Source organism: Coregonus lavaretus, assembly GCF_964263955.1.
Source record: "Coregonus lavaretus genome assembly, chromosome: 7".
In the NCBI taxonomy this organism is placed as follows: Eukaryota; Metazoa; Chordata; class Actinopteri; order Salmoniformes; family Salmonidae; genus Coregonus; species Coregonus lavaretus.
Genome location: NC_139994.1, coordinates 50,683,780 through 50,706,082, shown reverse-complemented (window position 1 = coordinate 50,706,082; position 22,303 = coordinate 50,683,780). Strand labels below are relative to the sequence as shown.

At 44.7% G+C, this 22,303-nt stretch overlaps 1 protein-coding gene across 1 annotated transcript; it reads right to left on the bottom strand.

The window, feature by feature from the left end:
• Positions 1 to 1,499: 1,499 nt before the first annotated feature.
• On the bottom strand, positions 1,500 to 21,338 carry tmem102 (transmembrane protein 102). The gene is made up of 7 exons (XM_084164862.1): positions 21,207 to 21,338; positions 18,586 to 18,800; positions 6,345 to 6,529; positions 5,933 to 6,136; positions 5,498 to 5,668; positions 5,012 to 5,224; positions 1,500 to 2,520 (listed from the first exon to the last, which is right to left on the bottom strand). Exons 2-7 carry the CDS (start codon positions 18,785 to 18,787, stop codon positions 1,915 to 1,917), a joined length of 1,581 nt encoding a protein of 526 aa, XP_084020988.1. The 5' UTR covers positions 18,788 to 18,800; positions 21,207 to 21,338; the 3' UTR covers positions 1,500 to 1,914.
• Between the last annotated feature and the right edge of the window lie 965 nt (positions 21,339 to 22,303).

Genomic DNA, 22,303 nt, shown 5'->3' with positions numbered 1-22,303 from the left:
CCCAGTTCCCAGGAGCCCCATCCTTTAGCGCTCATCTCTACAAAGGGCCAGCGGCTGGCCCGTCTCCCCATCCATCCCTCTATCCACCCCCCCGCTAACAGCACACATCTGGGTAGACAAGATAGGGCCCCCAAGACCCCCACACACAGAAAGAGATGGGGGTGTAGAATGGGTAGCTAGCACATTTGGGTGATTGAGTCCTGCTGCGCATTTGTTCCCGTTCCATCTCTCTGGATCTCTCCCTCTCATTACATCAGCACATTTAAAGACCTTGATCAGTCATCCAATAATCAAAACGCACACCTTATTAAAACAGGCCAACCAAGCAGAAGAGGGACCAGCACAAAAACCAGTCAAGTCTCTTACAATTAAAATCTGAGACAACACAATACAAAAGCTTTTTCTTTTGTTTCAACCACAAACCTCCCCATCTTAACACACACACACACACACACTAGACTGAATCAAAAAAGTGGAACAAAGCAAATAGCCCTTACACAAGCCTCAGGGAGATTACATGATGTAGCCAGCCATGCCATGGCTGTTTTGTAATGCTGTAATGTCGTAACGTAGAGATTAGAATACAATCAAGCAGTGTGCCAACTGTGTCAGCAGCTAACCCTGCCTCACACCTCTCCTCTCCTCCTCACCAACCTGTCTCCTTACAGGTAGTCTGTCTATATCATACAGCGTTTAATGACCACATCTCACTGTTAAGATCATTTCAAAGACTTTCAAAAGGGACTGTAATAAAAAGGAACTGAATTAAGTTGAGAGCTCCTATGATATGACCCTTATTTGCTGATAAACTGCTTCAAGCTTTCAGGGGATAAAAGGCAAATTGATGAGGTGATCTCTGACCTGCATGTTGGTCAGGATTGTAAAGGTGGAGAATATGAGCGTTAACAGTACAGACTGACTCTGGGTCAGGGAGTACAGATACCTTTCTTATGGGGTGGTAGATTGGAGAAGCAAAGTCTCTTCGGAACACCCCTCCAGCGTGGCTCTTTGGTGCCTTCTGTCACATAGTGAGTGTTGAAATGGAAGGACAGCCCTGGGTTATACCATTCAGATATATATGGGGGAGACCATAACCCTACCAGAGGGAGTCTGGCGTCACAGAGAAAACAAACATTAAAAATACCTGAGAGAGAGCGAAAGAGCGAGATAGGGAGTTAAAGAAATAGAGGGGCAGAGGGTCGAGAGATAAAGAGGGATAAAAAGAAGTATAGAAAGAGGGAAGAAAGAAAATACTCTTTGTTCAAAGACATCTCCCCACACCAAATTACATTCAGTTACATCATAGTACCTTGATTCTCCATTTCTTATTCAGTTATCACCCACTCTGATTGGGCAGAAAAGGGGTGGGGGGGGGGGGGGGGAATACAGTATTTTCTCAGTAGTGTAGAGAGAGGAGAAGAGCATAAACCCTTAGGGTACACTGTTTCATTCTCTATGTAAGCAGCAGCTTCTTTCTAAAGCGATTCTTTCTTTTCTTTGTAGCACCAGCTAAAAAACGTCTCATTAGGGCAGGCTTGATAAAGAGCAGTGGTCGGTCTCCGTGGTAACTTCACAAGCCTTTTTCTGTCGTGAGGTCTCTTTATGACATCACACTCTACTAAATCGATAGAAGAGTGTTGGTTTCTCTAGGGCTAGCCTCCTCTTCTTGGGAGTGTGCAGTATGGATTTTTTGGTAGTGTCTTATAGTTACAGCAGAGTTGTTAACACTTGTTAGAGTTAGCGTCGTTATCGTTAGCCTCCAACAGGGGGCAGTATAGGGAGCAGCAAGGCTCGGCAGTGTTTCGCCTCTTGAGCCATCCTGGTTGACTTGCCAACTTTTGGCCCGCTATTTTACTTGTGTGTGTGAGTGTGTGTTTGTATGTCGCTACCACAACACTACACTAGGCCCTCAGGTCAGTAGAATTTGTCATCGATGCGGAAGTGGGGCCTCGTGACATCATCAGGGTTGAGAAACACAGAAATCGACTTCCCAGGGTTTTCTGTCACCAGCTGCTGCAGCCTGGCGGCCAGCTTGTCGTCCGAGGGCGAGATGATGCCGCTGGCCGGGTAACCGTGGCCAGGTGACCCTCCATGCCCATTGGTGGCGCCCGCTGCCTCCCTCTTGAGCTGGCCTGCCTGCCGTGCCTGGTCCAGGGCCGCCCGGAGGTGCTCGGTGGGGTCTGATCGGACGTGGGCCAGCTTCCGGGCCACCAGCAGGGCTTGGCTGTCCGACAGGTGCTCCAACATGTTGCACTGGGGCAAGAAGTAGTTGGGACAGTTCTTACCCAAGATGCAGTGGGCCAGGTCATCCAGGAGGCCCAGGAGGAGGCGGGCGGGGGTGTCGGAGTCGGGCGAGGACAGGTAGGAGGGGGGCAAGCGGTCACAGGCCCAGAAGAGGAGGGTGCGGAGGTGGTAAGGGCTGAGGCCAGTGCGGGGGCGAGCCAGGAGGCGGGAGAGGACAGCCTTGGCTGCCTGGAAGGCCTGGGCCATGGGGAACGGGATGCACTTCTTCAGCTGAACCTGGAGATAGACAATGATATGGCAGCCAGTATTTCAGATTGAATTGAATAAACCAACAAGGGGAAATTGGATGTCACCAGCAAGACATACAGCATCAAGATGCATGCACCAGAGACAGCCCTGATGGAAATTATACTGAAGCTAAAATGTTACAGTTGAGTCATTTTCAACTGTATTTAGAAGACAGTTATGAACCCTACTACTTTCATATTTAAAGTTCAAAATGCTTCAACTTTAAGTGAACAGTGAACCTGTCCTTCCACTATATATATACAAAAGTATGTGGACACCCCTTCAAATTAATGAATTCGGCTATTTCAGTCACACCCGTTGCTGACAGGTGTATAAAATCAAAACAGACAGCCATGCAATCTCCATAGACAAACATTGGCAGTAGAATGGTATTACTGAAGAGCTCAGTGACTTCCAACGTGGCAGCATCATAGGATGCCACCTTTTCAACAAGTCAGTTTGTCAAATTTCTGCCCTGCTAGAGCTGCCCCGGTCAACTGTCAGTGCTGTTATTGTGAAGTGGAAACGTCTAGGAGCAACAACAGCTCAGCCGTGAAGTGGTAGGCCACACAAGCTCACAGAACGGGACCGCAGAGTGCTGAAGCATGTCCTTGGTTGCAAAACTCACACAGTTCAAAACTCCCTCTGGAAGCAACGTCAGCACAGTAACTGTTCGTCGGGAGCTTTATGAAATGGGTTTCCATGGCCGAGCAACCTAAGATCACCATGCGAAATGTCAAGCGTCGGCTGGAGTACTGTAAAGCTCGCCGCCATTGGACTGGAGCAGTGGAAACTAATTCTCTGTAGTGATGAATCACGCTTCACCATCTGTCAGTCCGACAGACAAATCTGGGTTTGGGGGATGTCAGGAGAACGCTACCTGCCCGAATGCATAGTGCCAACTGTAAAGTTTAGTGGAGGAGGAATAATGGTCCGGGCTTGGCCCCTTAGTTCCAGTGAAGGGAAATCTTAACACTACAGCATACAATGACATTCTAGATGATTCTGTGCTACAGTTTGGGGAAGGCCCTTTCCTGTTTCAGCATGACAATCTCCCGAGTGGCGCAGTGGTCTGTGCTACAGTTTGGGGAAGTGGCGCAGTGACGTCTCCCGAGTGGCGCAGTGGTCTAAGGCACTGCATCGCAGTGCTAGCTGTGCCACTAGAGATCCTGGTTCGAATCCAGGCTCTGTCGTAGCCGGCCGCGACCGGGAGACCCATGGGGCGGCGCACAATTGGCCCAGCGTCGTCCAGGGTAGGGGAGGGAATGGCCGGCAGGGATGTAGCTCAGTTGGTAGAGCATGGCGTTTGCAACGCCAGGGTTGTGGGTTCGATTCCCATGGGGGGCCAGTATGAAAAGAAAAAAAAAAAAAAAAATATATATATATATATATATATATGTATGCACTAACTGTAAGTCGCTCTGGATAAGAGCGTCTGCTAAATGACTAAAATGTAAATGTAAATGTACAATGTATTTATTTTATTTCACCTTTATTTAACCAGGTAGGCCAGTTGAGAACAAGTTCTCATTTACAACTGCGACCTGGCAGTTGACAATGCCCCCATGCACAAAGCGAGATCCATACAGAAATGATTTGTCGAGATCGGTGTGAAAGAACTTGACTGGCCTGCACAGAGCCCTGACCTCAACCACATCGAACACCTTTGAGATGAATTGGAACCCTGACTGCTAGCCAGGCCTAATCAGTGCCCGACCTCACTAATGCTCGTGGCTGAATGGAAGCAAGTCCCCGCAGCAATATTCCAACATCTAGCGGAAAGCCTTCCCAGAAGAGTGGAGACTGTCATAGCAGCAAAGAGGGGACCAACTCCATATTAATGCCCATGATTTTAGAATGAGATGTCCACATACTTTTGGTAATGTAATGTACTTTAGCTTCAGCTAACATTTACAAGGTAGATTTGGCAATACACAAAATAAATAGCAGGGCAATTCCACAGAAACAGAATGATTGCAAAGTTAAACAAACCATACACCTCTATGCACATGGACAACTTTTAACAATTTCCACTGAACATTTGACAAAAACACATTTACTTGAAGAACAGTGCAGATGCAAAGTTTGGTAACAGAATGACGGCACAAACAGCAAACTGTAATTTTGTTACTGTGGAATTGCCAAGCAGTATCGGGCAGACTTCCGCAACAACTAAAAGTATGAAGTAGAAGGCTAACCTTCTCTGCTTTTTTGGTCCTGCAGCTATCACATTGGAGCAGCATGAAGCCTACCCGTGCACATGGGCAGATACTCTGTGTGAGTGCATCGTCTTGCGTAACGCTCATCTGCAATATTTGCGGTTCATCCTGCTGCTTGTGGCAACGTCATATCGCTGAGTCTCAATTTAACACATTTAGCTAGCTAACCATTATGGCCAACAAAGGAAGCAGGCCCAATCTATTGAACTCGCTAACTACTCAAAAGCAGAGCTATCTTAACTAGCTTACTGGGTACCCACCTCGCTGCGTGAGAAGGCCAGCCTCCACTCCCGGTCGGGCCTCCCCCCCAGCGGGGCTGGGCAGGGCAACAGGTAGAACCCAGAGATGGCCTCCTCCTCCGTGATCTTCCCGTCCCAGAAGTGGTTGGCCGTCAGCCAGCTCTGGGCCACGGCAGGCCAGCCCCGGAAGGACACCACAGGCAGCAGGTCATAGAGCACCCGGCTGGACCCCGCCTGGAGGTAGGGACGAGTTATTGTAAAATATCAAATTATTTAAAAGAGATGTTCTGAATGACTTATCTGGTTAAACAAAGGCTAAATAAATACATTTGTTCAACACAAGTTTTTCCGGAATCGACCAGTTGAGATGGTTGCTAGTGCCAATGAATCGAATTCTGGAATTGATACGGACACCAACAATGGCCTCCTATTCCCTCTATAGACACTACTATTAGCACTATATAGGGAATAGGGTGCCATTTGGGACATAGCCTAACTCATCCCTACCTGGAGAATGAGGGTGGTCAGGGGCCCGTTGCGCTCCAGCCTCTCCGGGATGGGGATGCCTCTCTGGGGGGAACGTCTCAGCTCGTCCACCGCCTCACCCACCACCCCCCAGAACCAGTCAGCCACCAGCGCCGGAGAGAAGTAGCACCCATCCAGAGACTGGTGGGGGGACTGGAATAAAATCATGACCCAACTTTAGTTAAAGTGCATTTTGTTCTTACTAGACGCAGAGACATAAAAATGGTTCATCTGACGCTGGAAGTACATAAAATCCCTTCATTGCCAAAATCCTGAACTATCCCTTTAAAATCATTTCAACACACTTTACAGTAAAACAACACAATAAAATAAATGTAAAAGCAATACACATTTTATAATCTTTTATAAAACTAAAAGCAATAAAAAAAGAATAAGAGAAGTTAGAAAACGCATTACATGGAGAGAGGGGGGAACGGCACCAGAGGCTTGGTGACCCATTCCCCTTTCCTCCTCCTCCTCCTCCTCCTCCTCCTCATCGGGGGGTAATCCATTCTCCTCCTGGCAGCAGATGCTCCACCTGGCCAGAGTGTTGGGGTCGCAGAGACGCAGGGACAGCCAGGAGTGGCAGGGAGCCGACTGCCGCATGTCTAGGGTGACGGGCTGGTTGACATGAGATTATACTTTATTAGGCTATACTTTTTTTCTGAGGCAATACTAGTGATTTGTTTGGCATCAAACACCATATCAGAAAGTATACAGTAAAAACATCCCATAAGATACAACACATCACTACATAACACACAACTTCTCATCAATAACATAGACACGTTAAGTAATACATTTCACATCCCATCCCTATTGCACCAACCTGGTTGCGGTCGTGGAGTTTGAGCGCGGGCACCAGGAGGGTGAAGTCCAGGTCGAAGTCAGCCCCCTTGGCGTAGTCCCCCAGCTCCTCTGGGTTGAGGTCCAGGACCCCCTCCCTGGCACCCCCAGACAGGAGCAGGTACTCATTGGCCACTGGAAGACGCTGGTCCACCTTCTGTACTAGTCCTAGAGAAAAACACACACACACACACACACACACACACACACACACAGAGGATGAGTGTAATATGACGTTCTAAAAACAAATACAATACTTGAGCCGTTCTGTTTCTTCTGAAGGCAATGCATACATACAGGAAGTATTCATAAAATACAGTTGTAGCGAAATTGACATAAAAATATATGAGGTCTACACAGCTCCCTCAGTGAGTGCAGTGCATGGTTTTATGTTATTCTCCATGCTAGCTGGTCGTCCTCAACCAACCCTGGCTTTATCCTCCTAGGGGGAGTCTTTACTGAATACAGCCTAAATGACTGGGAAAACTGCAATCACTCAGACAGAAGGGAAGAGGAGGGGAATCGGAGGAAGGGAAAGTCTGAGGGAATGAGAAATAGGGGGAGAGGAAAGAAAACTGATTGTGAGAAAGAGTGTGTGAGAGAAACAGAAAGGAAATGGGTGAAAAGGGAGTGTAAACTAATAGCTTTCAAATAGTAATAACATTCTATCGATCTAGCTTCTGGCAAACAAACTCCCCACCCAGCCCAAACCAAAACTCTCCTCTTTGCCAAAGAGTTTATGAAAAATACTGAACCCAATCAAATCCCTTTACAGTGTTCTCAACTATGGCAGGACTTCTGTGCTCCAGTCAAGCAAGATTAGAGCCGGACAGGCTTAAAGGGTCACTCTCAACACATGATCCCATGCCTCTTCAACGCGCGCACACACTCACACCACACACAAGTGTGCAAGTACGCACACAGGGCTAAGACCCATTGATGCCTTCCAGGCTGTCACCTTTGACCTGAAGTACACCCATATACCCATCCCCTCAGGGAGGCTCTCAGAGAGGGATATGAAGCTGTGGGGTGGGGGAGGGGGTCCAGGGGAGGGTTGAGGGTGGTGCCCCCTGGTGGTGTGACTGCCGACTGCAGACACTAGGACATCCGTCAGACTGTGGTGGCTGTGAGACTGCAGCCTGGAGCCTAAAAGCTCCTAACGCGATTTCCCTCATCCAAATTCAGACCTTCGCCCCAGTCGGAAGTCCTGAGCGCTCTGGAGCAGGTTTTCATCAAGGAGCTCTCTGTACTTCGCTCCGCTCATCTTTGGAACGATCTTGATTAGTCTCCCAGTCCCTGCCGCTGAAAAACATCTGCAGAGCATGATGCTGCCACCACCATGCTTCACCGTAGGGATGGTGCCAGGTTTCCTTCAGATGTGACACTTGGCATTCAGGCCAAAGAGTTCAATCTTGGTTTCATCAGATCAGATAATCTTGTTTCTCATGGTCTGAGAGTCCTTTAGGTGCCTTTTGGCAAACTCCAAGCAGCCTGTCATGTGCCTTTTACTGAGTGGCTTCCGTCTGGCCACTCTACCATGAAAGCCTGATTGGTGGAATGCTGCAGAGATGGTTGTCCTTCTGGAAGGTTCTCTTCTGGATTTTGCTCTGACATGTACAATCAACTGTGGACCTTATATAGACAGGTGTGTGCCTTTCCAAATCATGTCCAATCAATTGAATTTACCACAGGTGGACTCCAATCAAGTTGTAGAAACATCTCAAGGATGATCAATGAAAACAGGATGCACCTGAGCTCAATTTCGAGTATAATAGCAAAGGGTCTGAATACTTATGTAAATAAGGTATTTCAGTTTTTTATTTTTAATACATTTGCAAAAATGTCTAAAAACCTATTTTTGCTTTGTCAATATGGGGTATTGTGTGTAGATTGCTGAGGATTTTTATTTATTTAATCCATTTTAGAATAAGGCTGAAACGTAACTAAATGTGGAAAAAGTCAAGGGGTCTGAATACTTTCCGAAGGCACTATAAATATATATGAGAGAGAGGAGGAGAGAGCGCCGCTGCCAGAGCTAAAGTGGACCGTAGTCAAAAATGGTGTGTGTGTGACACGCTGAGGACACAAGTCCTATAAAATAAAGCACAAATGGGAGCGTTGAAAGCAGTCAACAACCATTACACAACCGATCATTAACTGAACACAGGCGGAACGACTTAGCTGCTACAGCCTCACAATCAAACAACGGTCAATTTATATTCAGATTAAGTCGCTGTGTTGACATTACTGACAAAAATATACGCAAATAGAAACTTGTAATTAATCTAGCTCGATCTAAGTGAAGGCTAAGTGAGGTACAAAAAATATATACAGTGAGGGAAAAAAGTATTTGATCCTCTGCTGATTATGTACATTTGCACACTGACAAAGAAATTATCAGTCTATAATTTTTTTAATGAGGGTAATAAGTATTTGACCCCCTCTCAATCAGAAAGATTTCTGGCTCCCAGGTGTCTTTTAAAACAGATAACGAGCTGAGATTAGGAGCACACTCTTAAAGGGAGTGCTCCTAATCTCAGCTTGTTACCTGTATAAAAGACACCTGTCCACAGAAGCAATCAATCAGATTCCAAACTCTTCACCATGGCCAAGACCAAAGAGCTCTCCAAGGATGTCAGGGACAAAATTGTAGACCTACACAAGGCTGGAATGGGCTACAAGACCATCGCCAAGCAGCTTGGTGAGAAGGTGACAACAGTTGGTGCGATTATTCGCAAATGGAAGAAACACAAAAGAACTGTCAATCTCCTTCGGCCTGGGGCTCCATGCAAGATCTCACCTCGTGGAGTTGCAATGATCATAAGAACGGTGAGGAATCAGCCCAGAACTACACGGGAGGATCTTGTCAATGATCTCAAGGCAGCTGGGACCATAGTCACCAAGAAAATAATTGGTAACACACTACACCGTGAAGGATTGAAATCCTGCAGCGCCCGCAAGGTCCTCCTGCTCAAGAAAGCACATATACAGGGCCGTCTGAAGTTTGCCAATGAACATCTGAATGATTCAGAGGAGAACTGGGTGAAAGTGTTGTGGTCAGATGAGACCAAAATCGAGCTCTTTGGCATCAACTCAACTCGCCCTGTTTGGAGGAGGAGGAATGCTGCCTATGACCCCAAGAACACCATCCTCACCGTCAAACATGGAGGTGGAAACATTATGCTTTGGGGGTGTTTTTCTGCTAAGGGGACAGGACAACTTCACCGCATCAAAGGGACGATGGACGGCGCCATGTACCGTCAACTCTTGGGTGAGAACCTCCTTCCCTCAGCCAGGGCATTGAAAATTGGTCGTGGATGGGTATTCCAGCATGACAATGACCCAAAACACACGGCCAAGGCAACAAAGGAGTGGCTCAAGAAGAAGCACATTAAGGTCCTGGAGTGGCCTATCCAGTCTCCAGACCTTAATTCCATAGAAAATCTGTGGAGGGAGATGAAGGTTTGAGTTGCCAAACGTCAGCCTTGAAACCTTAATGACTTGGAGAAGATCTGCAAAGAGGAGTGGGACAAAATCCCTCCTGAGATGTGTGCAAACCTGGTGGCCAACTACAAGAAATGTCTGACCTCTGTGATTGCCAACAAGGGTTTTGCCACCAAGTACTAAGTCATGTTTTGCAGAGGGGTGAAATACTTATTTCCCTCATTAAAATGCAAATAAATGTATAAATTTTTTTACATGCGTCTTTCTGGATTTTTTTGTTGTTATTCTATCTCTCACTGTTCAAATAAACCTACCATTAAAATTATAGACTGATCATGTCTTTGTCGGTGGGCAAACGTACAAAATCAACAGGGGATCAAATACTTTTTCCCCTCACTATATACACTACCAGTCAAAAGTTTGGACACACCTACTCATTCAAGGGTTTTTCTTTATTTTTTACATTGTAGATTAATAGTTAAGACATCAAAACTATGAAATAACACATATGGAATCATGTAGTAACCAAAAAAAGTGTTAAACAAATCAAAATATATGTTATATTTGAGATTCTTCAAATAGCCACCCTTTGCCTTGATGACAGCTTTGCACACTCTTGGCATTCTCTCAACCAGCCTCATGAGGTAGTCACCTGGAATGCATTTCAAATAATAGGTGTGCCTTCTTAAAAAGTTAATTTGTGGAATTTATTTCCTTCTAAATGCGTTTGAGCCAGTCAGTTGTTTTGTGACAAAGTAGGGGGGTATACAGAAGATAGCCCTATTTGGTAAAAGACCAAGTCCATATTATGGCAAAAACAGCTCAAATAAGGAGTCCATCATTAATTTTAAGACATGATGGTCAGTCAATACAGAACATTTTAAAAACTTTGAAAGTTTCTTCAAGTGCAGTCGCAAAAACCATTAAGCGCTATGATGAAACTGTCTCTCATGAGGACCGCCACAGGAATGGAAGACCCAGAGTTACCTCTGCTGCAGAGGATAAGTTCATTAGAGTTACCAGCCTCAGAAATTGCAGCCCAAATAAATGCTTCACAGCGTTCAAGTAACAGACACATCTCAACATCAACTGTTCAGAGGAGACTGTGTGAATCAGGCCTTCATGGTCGAATTGCAGCAAAGAAACCACTAGTAAAGGACACCAATAATACGAAGAGACCTGCTTGGGCCAAGAAACACGAGCAACGGACATTAGACCGGTGGAAATTTGTCATTTGGTCTGGAGTCCAAATTTGAGATTTTTTGGTTCCAACCGCCGTGTCTTTGTGAGACGCGGTGTGGGTGAACGGATGATCTCCGCATGTGTTTTTTTCCCACCGTAAACCATGGAGGAGGTGGTGTTCTGGTGTGGGGGTGCTTTGCTGGTGACACTGTCTGTGATTTATTTAGAATTCAAGGTACACTTAACCAGCATGGCTACCACAGCATTCTGCAGCGATACACCATACCATCTGGTTTGGGCTTAGTGGGACTATCATTTGTTTTTCAACAGGACAATGACCCAACACACCTCCAGGCTGTGTAAGGTCTATTTTACCAAGAAGGAGAGTGATGGAGTGCTGCATCAGATGACCTGGCATCCACAATCCCCCAACCTCAACCCAATTGAGATGGTTTGGGATGAGTCGGACCACAGAGTGAAGGAAAAGCATCCAACAAGTGCTCAGCATATGTGGGAAGTCCTTCAAGACTGTTGGAAAAGCATTTCAGGTGAAGCTGGTTGAGAGAATGCCAAGAGTATGCAAAGCTGTCAAGGCAAACAGTGGCTATTTGAAGAATCTCAAATATAAAAAATATTTTGATTTGTTTAACACTTTTTTGGTTACTACATGATTCCATATGTGTTATTTCATAGTTTTGATGTCTTCACTATTATTCTATAATGTAGAATTGTCGGCCTCCAGGACAGCCTAGACCGGAGGTTCCAACACCTGGAGATTATGGGGGCCTTCAGTGTGTTGGGACCTCAAGCTGCGTTCTCTAGTGAGAGGATAAACACCTTTAACCTGACCCTCCTCTCCAGGCAGTTCTTGCACGCGCAAGCTCAGTTGGTAGAGCATGGCGTTTGCAACGCCAGGGTTGTGGGTTCAATTCCCACGGGGGGCCAGTATGAAAATGTATGCACTCACTAACTGTAAGTCGCTCTGGATAAGAGTGTCTGCTAAATGACTAAAATATAAAAAATAGTAAAAATAAAGAAAAACCCTTGAATGAGTAGGTGTGTCCAAACTTTTGACTGGTACTGTATATATATTCAATATGACCTTAAAATAGGCCATGACCTTGAAAACCGAAATGTTTTGCAAATCTGTCACTTTTGAATAAGATAATAGTCTAGTAAGTGGCGGGATTCTGACCCTATAGGACAGTGTCGGTGAGGTTTCCATTGAGATATCTTCATGCCTTCGGAACCCCCAACATGTGGCCCCATCTGTCCAAAAGAGTCCCCTTCCGAATACGCTTTTCTCTGATTGGTTGTTGCATGCAGGGGGTGACCCCACTGTTGGAGGGGCAAGCCAACACACAGACAACAATAAACAAGCACAGCGGGAAGAGACAAAACAACAGCTTGTTTGGGTTGTTTTGCTTCGTCTTTCCGTTTCTCAACTCTAGGCGAACTCTTGACTTTGCGCGCCTGGACTTGTTCGAGACAATGCCTGACTTGCGCCTCATTCTTTTGTTTTTGTGCCTCGGTGAGTCGGCCGAATCTGAAATGAAGCTCCCCTCCTTTTTCTCCCCGCTCTCCTCTCTAGACGTCTTTGTGTTTGAATTAAAACTACTATAAAGCGGTATAAAACAAATACTTTTCTAATGAGATCTGTGGGGAAGGGGTTCACCAGTAGTCTGGTGTTCAAAGGCACATTTGAAAAAGGGTGTGTCTGCAAAAACTAGCCTAAGACGTGAGGCTGCAGATGGAGAGAGAACCCATGGCGATAACAGACTTATATCAGTCTATTTTTCTGTCTTTGAATGGAAGTGAAAAATGAAACATGAAGGATTACTCACGGCGTAAACAGAGCAGAAAGCACTAGAATCAAGTTGTTGTTTACTGGTTCAGCAAAGACTTGTAGCATTTTATCTGACAGACTTTAACCTTACAAGAAGATATCTCACTCCTTACTGTAAATAAGAACAATCACTTGGTACAGTGCATTCGGAAAGTGTTCAGACCCCTTGAATTTTTCCACTTTGTTACGTTACGGCCTTATTCTAAAATTGATTAAATAGCTTTTCCCCCTCATCAATCTACACACAATACCCCATAATGACAAAGCAAAAACAGGTTTTTAGAAATTATTTAAAAATATTTAAAAAACGGAAATATCACATTTACATAAGTATTGAGACCCTTTAATCAGTACTTTGTTGAAGCTCCTTTTGCACCGATTACAGCCTCATGTCTTCGTGGGTATGACGCTACATGCTTGGCACACCTGTATTTGGGGAGTTTCTCACATTCTTCTCTGCAGATCCTCTCAAGCTCTGTCAGGTTGGACGTTGCTGCACAGCTATTTTCAGGTCTTTTCCAGCCTCTGGCTTTGTGGTTCCAAACTTCTTCCATTTAAGAATGGAGGCCATGTGTTCTGGGGGACCTTCAATTCTGCAGAAATGTTTTGATACCCTTCCCCAGATCTGTGCCTCGACACAATCCAGTCTGAGCTCTACAGTGAGGGAAAAAAGTATTTGATCCCCTGCTGATTTTGTACGTTTGCCCACTGACAAAGCAATGATCAGTCTATAAACTTTATGGTTGGTTTATTTGAACAATGATTTGTATTTTAATGAGGGAAATAAGTATTTGACCCCCTCTCAATCAGAAAGATTTCTGGCTCCCAGGTGTCTTTTATACAGGTAACGAGCTGAGATTAGGAGCACACTCTTAAAGGGAGTGCTCCTAATCAGTTTCTTACCTGTATAAAAGACACCTGTCCACAGAAGCAATCAATCAATCAATCAGATTCCAAACTCTCCACCATGGCAAAGACCAAAGAGCTCTCCAAGGATGTCAGGGACAAGATTGTAGACCTACACAAGGCTGGAATGGGCTACAAGAACATTGTCAAGCAGCTTGGTGAGAAGGTGACAACAGTTGGTGCGATTATTTGCAAATGGAAGAAACACAAAATAACTGTCAATCTCCTTCGGCCTGGGGCTCCATGCAAGATCTCACCTCGTGGAGTTGCAATGATCATGAGAACGGTGAGGAATCAGCCCAGAACTACACGGGAGGATCTTGTCAATGATCTCAAGGCAGCTGGGACCATACTCACCAAGAAAACAATTGGTAACACACTACGCCGTGAAGGACTGAAATCCTGCAGCGCCCGCAAGGTCCCCCTGCTCAAGAAAGCACATATACAGGCCCGTCTGAAGTTTGCCAATGAACATCTGAATGATTCAGAGGAGAACTGGGTGAAAGTGTTGTGGTCAGATGAGACCAAAATCGAGCTCTTTGGCATCAACTCAACTCGCCGTGTTTGGAGGAGGAGGAATGCTGCCTATGACCCCAAGAACACCATCTCCACCATCAAACATGGAGGTGGAAACATTATGCTTTGGGGGTGTTTTTCTGCTAAGGGGAGAGGACAATTTCACCGCATCAAAGGGACTATGGACGGGGCCATGTACCGTCAAATCTTGGGTGAGAACCTCCTTCCCTCAGCCAGGGCATTGAAAATGGGTCGTGGATGGGTATTCCAGCATGACAATGACCCAAAACACACGGCCAAGGCAACAAAGGAGTGGCTCAAGAAGAAGCACATTAAGGTCCTGGAGTGGCCTAGCCAGTCTCCAGACCTTAATCCCATAGAAAATCTGTGGAGGGAGATGAAGGTTTGAGTTGCCAAATGTCAGGCTCGAAACCTTAATGACTTGGAGAAGATCTGCAAAGAGGAGTGGGACAAAATCCCTCCTGAGATGTGTGCAAACCTGGTGGCCAACTACAAGAAACGTCTGACCTCTGTGATTGCCAACAAGGGTTTTGCCACCAAGTCCTAAGTCATGTTTTGCAGAGGGATAAAATACTTATTCCCTCATTAAAATGCAAACCAATTTATAACATTTTTGACATGTGTTTTTCTGGATTATTTTGTTGTTATTCTGTCTCCCACTGTTCAAATAAACCTACCATACAAATTATAGACTGATCATGTTTTTGTCAGTGGGCAAACGTACAAAATCAGCAGGGGATCAAATACTTTTTTCCCTCACTGTATGGACAATTCCCTCGAACTCATGGTTTAGTTTTTGCTCTGACATGCACTGTCAACTGTGGGCAGATGTGTGCCTTTCCAAACCATGTCCAATCAATTGAATTTATCACAGGTGGACTCCAAGTTGTAGAAACATCTCAAGGATGATCAATGAAAACAGGATGCACCTGAGCTCAATTTCGAGTCTCATAGCAAAGGGTCTGAATACTTATGTAAATAAGATTTGTTTTTTTTATAAATGTGCAAAAATATATAATAACCGGTTTTTGCTTTGTCATTATGGGGTATTGTGTGTAGATTGATAATATATTTAATCCATTTCAGAATAAGGCTGTAACGTAACAAAATGTGGAAAAGGGGAAGGGGTCTGAATACTTTCAGAATGCACTGTATGTTAGTCATTATTCTACATTTCAGCATTCCCACCAACCCATATAGTCCTGTGGGAATACTAGAGGCATGTGTTTCCAAAGGCATGCTATAGGCTAGCCTAAAACGGTTTACTGAGGAGCTACTGGGTAAATAAAGTTGTTTTTCCTTCCTTTCCTTCCTTTCTTGTATCTGTGCAGCTGCTTCCCTGTGTGGTGCAATATCTCTGTCAGCTCTGAATGGCCAGTGGGGAGCCACCTGCTGCTTAAACTAGGCTAGAGAAACCTTTAAAAAAAAGACCCAACTAGAAAGGAAGTCAAACACATTATATGCACACACACACTAGTGTTGCACGGTATACCAAAACCTCTGTACTTTTTCAATACTAGAACATGAAAAACGGTTCGCAGTAGCTAGCCAGGCTGCGCTTGCGCATGCAGCTGACACAGCGCAAAACACTTTTGAGAAGCACGCAAGCGAGAGAAAATGTCGACAGCATGGTTCTTCAAACGAAAACATCATACCTCTTTGCCTGAAGCTTGTTGACAAAACTGGCTGTTACAAAGCAGTGCAATGGAAGGTTTAGTTCCAAGCAAAATGACATACAACAAACTATTTTATACAACATTTGCATTGTAACGTTATTGTTATTCTACAAAATTTTTATTATTTGAGTCACAATGACATGAACATATATTCAGCATGACATTCATTTGAGCATTATAACGTGATTACACAACCCAGAAGTAATGTGAAATGCACTCATTACTTGACAGCAATATATTTTGACTACTTAGAGTTTCTCTAGGCTTACTAGCAGTAGCCAGTAGCCAGCCAGCAGCCTTGGGCGGAGCATTGCACCCTGGGAAGTGAAATGCACTCTGGGACTCGTAGTATGCTGTGTAAATTGTATTGTATTTCTATGGCGTCTAGACTATTGCAATGTAAAAGTTTCAGAAATGAGTGTCAAATTGATTTTTATGTCGTTTTGGAACTAAACTATTCGTTTAATACATTCAATTATTTAGCTGTAATGAAAAATGTATTGCAGGTCTAACGAATGTTATTGACCCAATATTATGGCCATAGTTGAGCAAATTAACCCTGATAAGTATCAAATTACTTTTTAAAACAGATATGGTTTTGCATAAGGGAAATGTAAGGTTTTCTTCTGTTATTTAATATGGTGTTTTACTTTTTGGAAGAAATTGAATATAGAAAAGAAGATATTCTATTTATTCTACCAGTTATCAACATTGTTCACTGTAAACAATCTATAAAGCCCAGTGGTTATTCTGTGGCTTTAGTTAATACGCGTCTTTTTTTGCCATGGTATTGTTTCGGAATGGGGGTATTGTTTTGGTATCGAGTATTATGATCCTAAACCTGGTATCAATGTCAGAAATCTGGTATCGTGACAACACTAATACACACACAGACATGACACACACACACACTCCAAGTGTTCCATATAAAGGGCCCATTTTAACATTCCTAGTAGCTGGGCAGATATTCCCTTTTAACTGCCTGGGCTCCCTCCTCTTCAAGGTCCTTCAAAAAAAAAATCAGTGGTACTAGCTAATGAACACAGTGCATTTACACAATCATAAATCCTACACTCACATTAACTCTGTTCTCTCGCAGAGAGTTGGAAATGAAACAGCAGAGGGAGAGAGACAAAGAGAGAGTGTAAAAGAGAGGGGGGGGGGGGGGGGGGAGGTCGGGTGATGGGAGAAATAGATCCTATCTTTTGGCTGCTATACAGGGAGATATACTGTAGGAAAAATCCCACTGCGAAAAGCATTTCAGAGAAGCTTTCAGCTGTCAGTCTGACTGTCAATGGAGACAGCGAGTGGGAGGGATAAAAAAACAAAGGAGCCAGGAAACAAAGCGAGAATGAGGTGGTGTGAGGACACATGAGTTCAGAAAGAAAGTGGAGAAGTGGTAGGAAAAGAGGTGGGTACACAGTGAGGGCAGGGGAGTCACTAAATTGGGGTAAAGGGTTAAGTGTTTGTGAGTGAGAGAGAGGGGAGAGAATGAGAGCGAGAGGGGGAAGAGAGAGAGACCAAGAAAGAGAGAGAGAAAGAAGAGAGACAGAAATAGAGAGAGAGTGCGAGAGAGAGAGCGCGAGAGCGAGAGAGAGAAAGAGGGAAAAGAGGATGCTAGACTAGCTAGCACAGAACCAAAGTAGGAGAAGCAGAGAGATACAGGAGGAGGGTTGGCTGTCAGCTAATCCAATATCTGACTGGATTAGCAGAAGATACAGAGAGATACAGGAGGAGGGTTGGCTGTCAGCTAATCCAATATCTGACTGGATTAGCAGAAGCGGCTGCTATGATATTTTTGGGCAAACAATACCCCCATGCCAATAGTGGCTCCTATTCACAGCTATTGTTACAGGGGGATGAACGGGGAGAGAGGACTTAGAGCCAGTTAGACTGTTTGCATTGTGCTTCCCTCTCAAGCTGCACATGATCCACAAACAGGCCACGAGTGAGAGAGAGACAGAGAGAGAGGAAAGAAGGAAAGGAAGAGAGAGAGCGAAGTGAGGGACGTGCGGGTCGAGAGATAGAAAACACAGGGAGGGATACAGGCCAAAGAGGCTTGGTTCCAGTTGCATTGGGACAGGCAGGGAGAGAGGAGAGAAAAGGAAAGAGCTTAGGAGCGGGCAGTGGCAGAGCTTGAGGAGCGGAGAGGGAAGAGTGCCACCTATTGGACAAAGAATCTCACTTCACCTGGCTGAAAAGTACCGTATATCAGGACTATGACACACAAAATAAACACAGCCAACATCTTTCTTCTATCTGTCCTTCAAGGCTATACACCAGTGGAGGCTGCTGAGGGGAGGACGGCTCATAATAATGGCTGAAATGGAGTGCAATGGCTGGAATGGAGTGAATGGTATCAAAACATAATGCGTTTGATACCATTCCATTCACTCCATTCCGGCCATTATTATGAGCTGTCCTCTCCTCTGCAGCATCCACTGCTATACACTACAGTCATAACTTACAAGTGTTCACCAAACACACAATACATCAAAGAAATGTGAGTCATAAATGTTTACCATACCTGTATCACATTAATAAACCGGTATGAGCAATATTTTACCATCTAATGTTTTCATAATGTTAACCTGGGTGTGTCACAACACATTCTCTGTTACTATGAGCCTTACCCAGCATGTTGAAGATAAAGTCTTTGGCCGTGTGGACCTCCAGGGCCAGTTGGTCCCCGAAGTCCCCCTGCTCCAGGGTGACCAGCTCAGACACCTGGGCCGACAGCTGCTCCAGCATGACCCCCGACCGGAAGTCCACCGCCGAGGCGTTCTTCACCGGGGCCGGGGACCGGGGAGCCACCGCACTCATCAGGGTCTCCATGGGGATTCACACCCTATGGTTGGGTATACAGTCGTGGTCAAAAGTTTTGAGAATGACACAAATACAAATGTTCACAAAGTGAAGAGTGATCAGATGAATTGCAATTAATTGCAATGTCCCTTTTTGCCATGAAAATGAACTTAATCCCAAAAAAACATTTCCACTGCATTTCAGCCCTGCCACAAAAGGACCAGCTGACATCATGTCAGTGATTCTCTCGTTAACACAGGTGAGAGTGTTGATGAGGACAAGGCTGGAGATCACTCTGTCATGCTGATTGAGTTAGAATAACAGACTGGAAGCTTTAAAAGGAGGGTGGTGCTTGAAATCATTGTTCTTCCTCTGTTAACCATGGTTACCTGCAAGGAAACATGTGCCGTCATCATTGCTTTGCACAAAAAGGGCTTCACAGGGAAGGATATTGCTGCTAGTAAGATTGCACCTAAATCAACCATTTATCAGATCATCAAGGACTTCAAGGAGAGAGGTTCAATTGTTGTGAAGAAGGCGTCAGAGCGGCCAAGAAAGTCCAGCAAGTGCCAGGACCGTCTCCTAAAGTTGATTCAGCTGCGGGATCGGGGCACCACCAGTGCAGAGCTTGCTCAGGAATGGCAGCAGGCAGGTGTGAGTGCATCTGCACGCACAGTGAGTCGAAGACGTTTGGAGGATCAAGAAGTCAAGAAGGGCAGCAAAGAAGCCACTTTTCTCCAGGAAAAACATCAGGGACAGACTGATATTCTGCAAAAGGTACAGGGATTGGACTGCTGAGGACTGGGGTAAAGTCATTTTCTCTGATGCATCCCCTTTCCGATTGTTTGGGGCATACTGAAAACACCTTGTCCGGAGAAGACAAGGTGAGCGCTACCATCAGTCCTGTGTCATGCCAACAGTAAAGCATCCTGAGACCATTCATGTGTGGGGTTGCTTCTCAGCCAAGGGAGTGGGCTCACTCACAATTTTGCCTAAGAACACAGCCATGAATAAAGAATGGTACCAACACATCTTCCGAGAGCAACTTCTCCCAACCATCCAAGAACAGTTTGGTGACGACCAATGCCTTTTCCAGCATGATGGAGCACCTTGCCATAAGGCAAAAGTGATAACTAAGTGGCTTGGGGAACAAAACATCGACATTTTGGGTCCATGGCCAGGAAACTCCCCAGACCTTAATCCCATTGAGAACTTGTGGTCAATCCTCAAGAGGCAGGTGGACAAACAAAGACCCACAAATTCTGACAAACTTCAAGCATTGATTGTGCAAGAATGTGCTGCCATCAGTCAGCATGTGGCCCAGAAGTTAATTGACAGCATGCCTTTGCAGAGGTCTTGAAAAAGAAGGGTCAACACTGCAAATATTGACTCTTTGCATAAACTTAATGTAATTGTCAATAAAAGCCTTTGACACTTATGGAATGCTTGTAATTATACTTCAGTATACCATAGTTACATCTGACAAAAATATCCCATAACACTGAAGCAGCAAACTTTGAGAAGACCAATACTTGTCATTAACAAAACTTTTGACCACGACTGTACAGGTCTTGTCAATCATTTTTATAAAGGGGAGAAGACAAATTGCTACTACTTTGCGTACCTTGTGTGTTATTGGCAAAGTTAATTGTAAACTTTATTGTACTAGCACTGACTATGAATTGGCTATCAAATTGGGCGTGATACCAAGAATGTGTTGAATTATAAATCACACGCATTGAATAGCATTTCAAATAAACTCAAATCAAATTTGATTTGTCACATGCGCCGAATACAACAGGTGTAGACTTTACAGTGAAATGCTGACTTACAAGCCCTTAACCAACAATGCAGTTAAGAAAAACAAGTGGAGTAAAAAATAGATAAGTAAAAAATGAAAGGTAATTAAAGAGCAGCAGTAAAATAACAGTAGCCCTAGCTATCTTTGTTATTGTTTTAAATTGTTAATCCACAGTATACTCAAATGAACATCAAAGTTCACATTAATCTGAAAGCCACCTGGTGTTTTTGAAACGCAAGCTACTTACAGTCAGTGACAGCATGGGTGCTGTCCTCAAAACTAGATCAATTAGCAAGCTAGCATGCTAATTAACGTTAGCTGGCTAATTTATGAGTCTAGCCAGTCAGCCAACTGTTAGCAAATGTGCTTGCTACAACAGCACAAGCAGCCATAGCTACATCCATAACAGTTTAGACTTGCTAACTAGCTCTGATTATATGGAGGACACTAGAATCGATTTTTCGATAAACTAGGTAACTAGCATTCATTACCTAGTTAGTTAGTTAGCCAGCTGGCTTGCTAGCCGGACAGGTGGGGATAAGTGCACCAACACAACTGAGCTAGCTAGCAAACTGTACAGCGATTCATTCACACACCGCAACGTTGCATTGTTTGAATGCATGACTATACATTTGAACTAGCACACACCCTTAGCACGCAGATCTGGTGAAGTTTCTTTGCGATCTTCCAGGCTTACTATGTCGGTCTTTATATTGAAATCCGATTTCTTCTCCCGTCATTTCCAACAGGTCCCCAGCACCACCTTCCCTTTCCCCTAGCAACACAGACCCCGGAAATCACGCCCTCCACTGAGGATCTTGGGATTAGTAGTGTACCGGTAATATATCTCCCCTAAAAACTACAAAGCAGATTTGTAGGCTATGATTAAATTTGTAACCCTCTGTAGCCTACTGTAAGTACATCAGTTGAGATAAGGACAGTGCAGCACAGCCCTGGTCAGAGATTGGATAGGTTGCTATGATTAGCAGATCTAATGCAATTACAGAAATCGGTCACAGCAATTTGGCCAGGGATGGGCAACTTTGATGGGGGTGAGGGCCACAAAAAATCTGAACTCATCATGAGGGGCCGCAGCTGCTCGCGGGTCTGCATACCCTCATCCAAGCCCCACACACATTGCGAGCTAAATATCTTAGTGGCCCCCCTCTTGACAGCGGAGAGGGTTTTTATTTTCGGCTGCTCACAGAAACGGAAGTTCTTGCTGACTTATTAGCTATCAACATCAAGAAGTCATTAGGGGCTGACAATTTGGACCCGTCTTTGCTTAAGTATAATTTGGACCCCTGTGCCCCCCCCCCCCCATAATTACTGGCTCAGTAACACACATTTTGTATTTAACTTTAGTATCAGGAAATATTCCAGAAGCTTTTGTGCTACCACTCCATAAGGGTGGGGATAGTAGTGATCTTGATAATTATCGACCCATTTCCAGGCTTCCTTGTCTTGCAAAAATACATTGGTCAACAAACAGCTACGTTATTTTCTATCTGTAAATGGTATTTTTAATGTTAATCAATCTAGATTGATTCATACCTAAACATAGCACCCAGCTTGTTAGATGATAGAACGAATTGTGCTGCCATGTTTGTAGACTTGTCAAAAGCTTTTGATACTGTAGAACCATGTCATTCTGTTGAATAAGCTGTCCTCAATAGGGTTGGGTACTGATGCTTGCCAATGGTTTCATAATTATCTCAATGACAGAACTCGGGCCATCAAGGTAG

Bases quoted from the DNA above. Each gene is read 5' to 3' on its own strand.
- tmem102 (XM_084164862.1), bottom strand. From the start codon at position 18,787: ATGGAGACCCTGATGAGTGCGGTGGCTCCCCGGTCCCCGGCCCCGGTG. The intron at 6,530-18,585 runs GTAAGGCTCATA...GTTTTTCTCTAG, and splicing joins CTTTATCTTCAACATGCTGG to GACTAGTACAGAAGGTGGAC. The intron at 5,225-5,497 runs GTAGGGATGAGT...CCCTACCTCCAG, and splicing joins TGACCACCCTCATTCTCCAG to GCGGGGTCCAGCCGGGTGCT.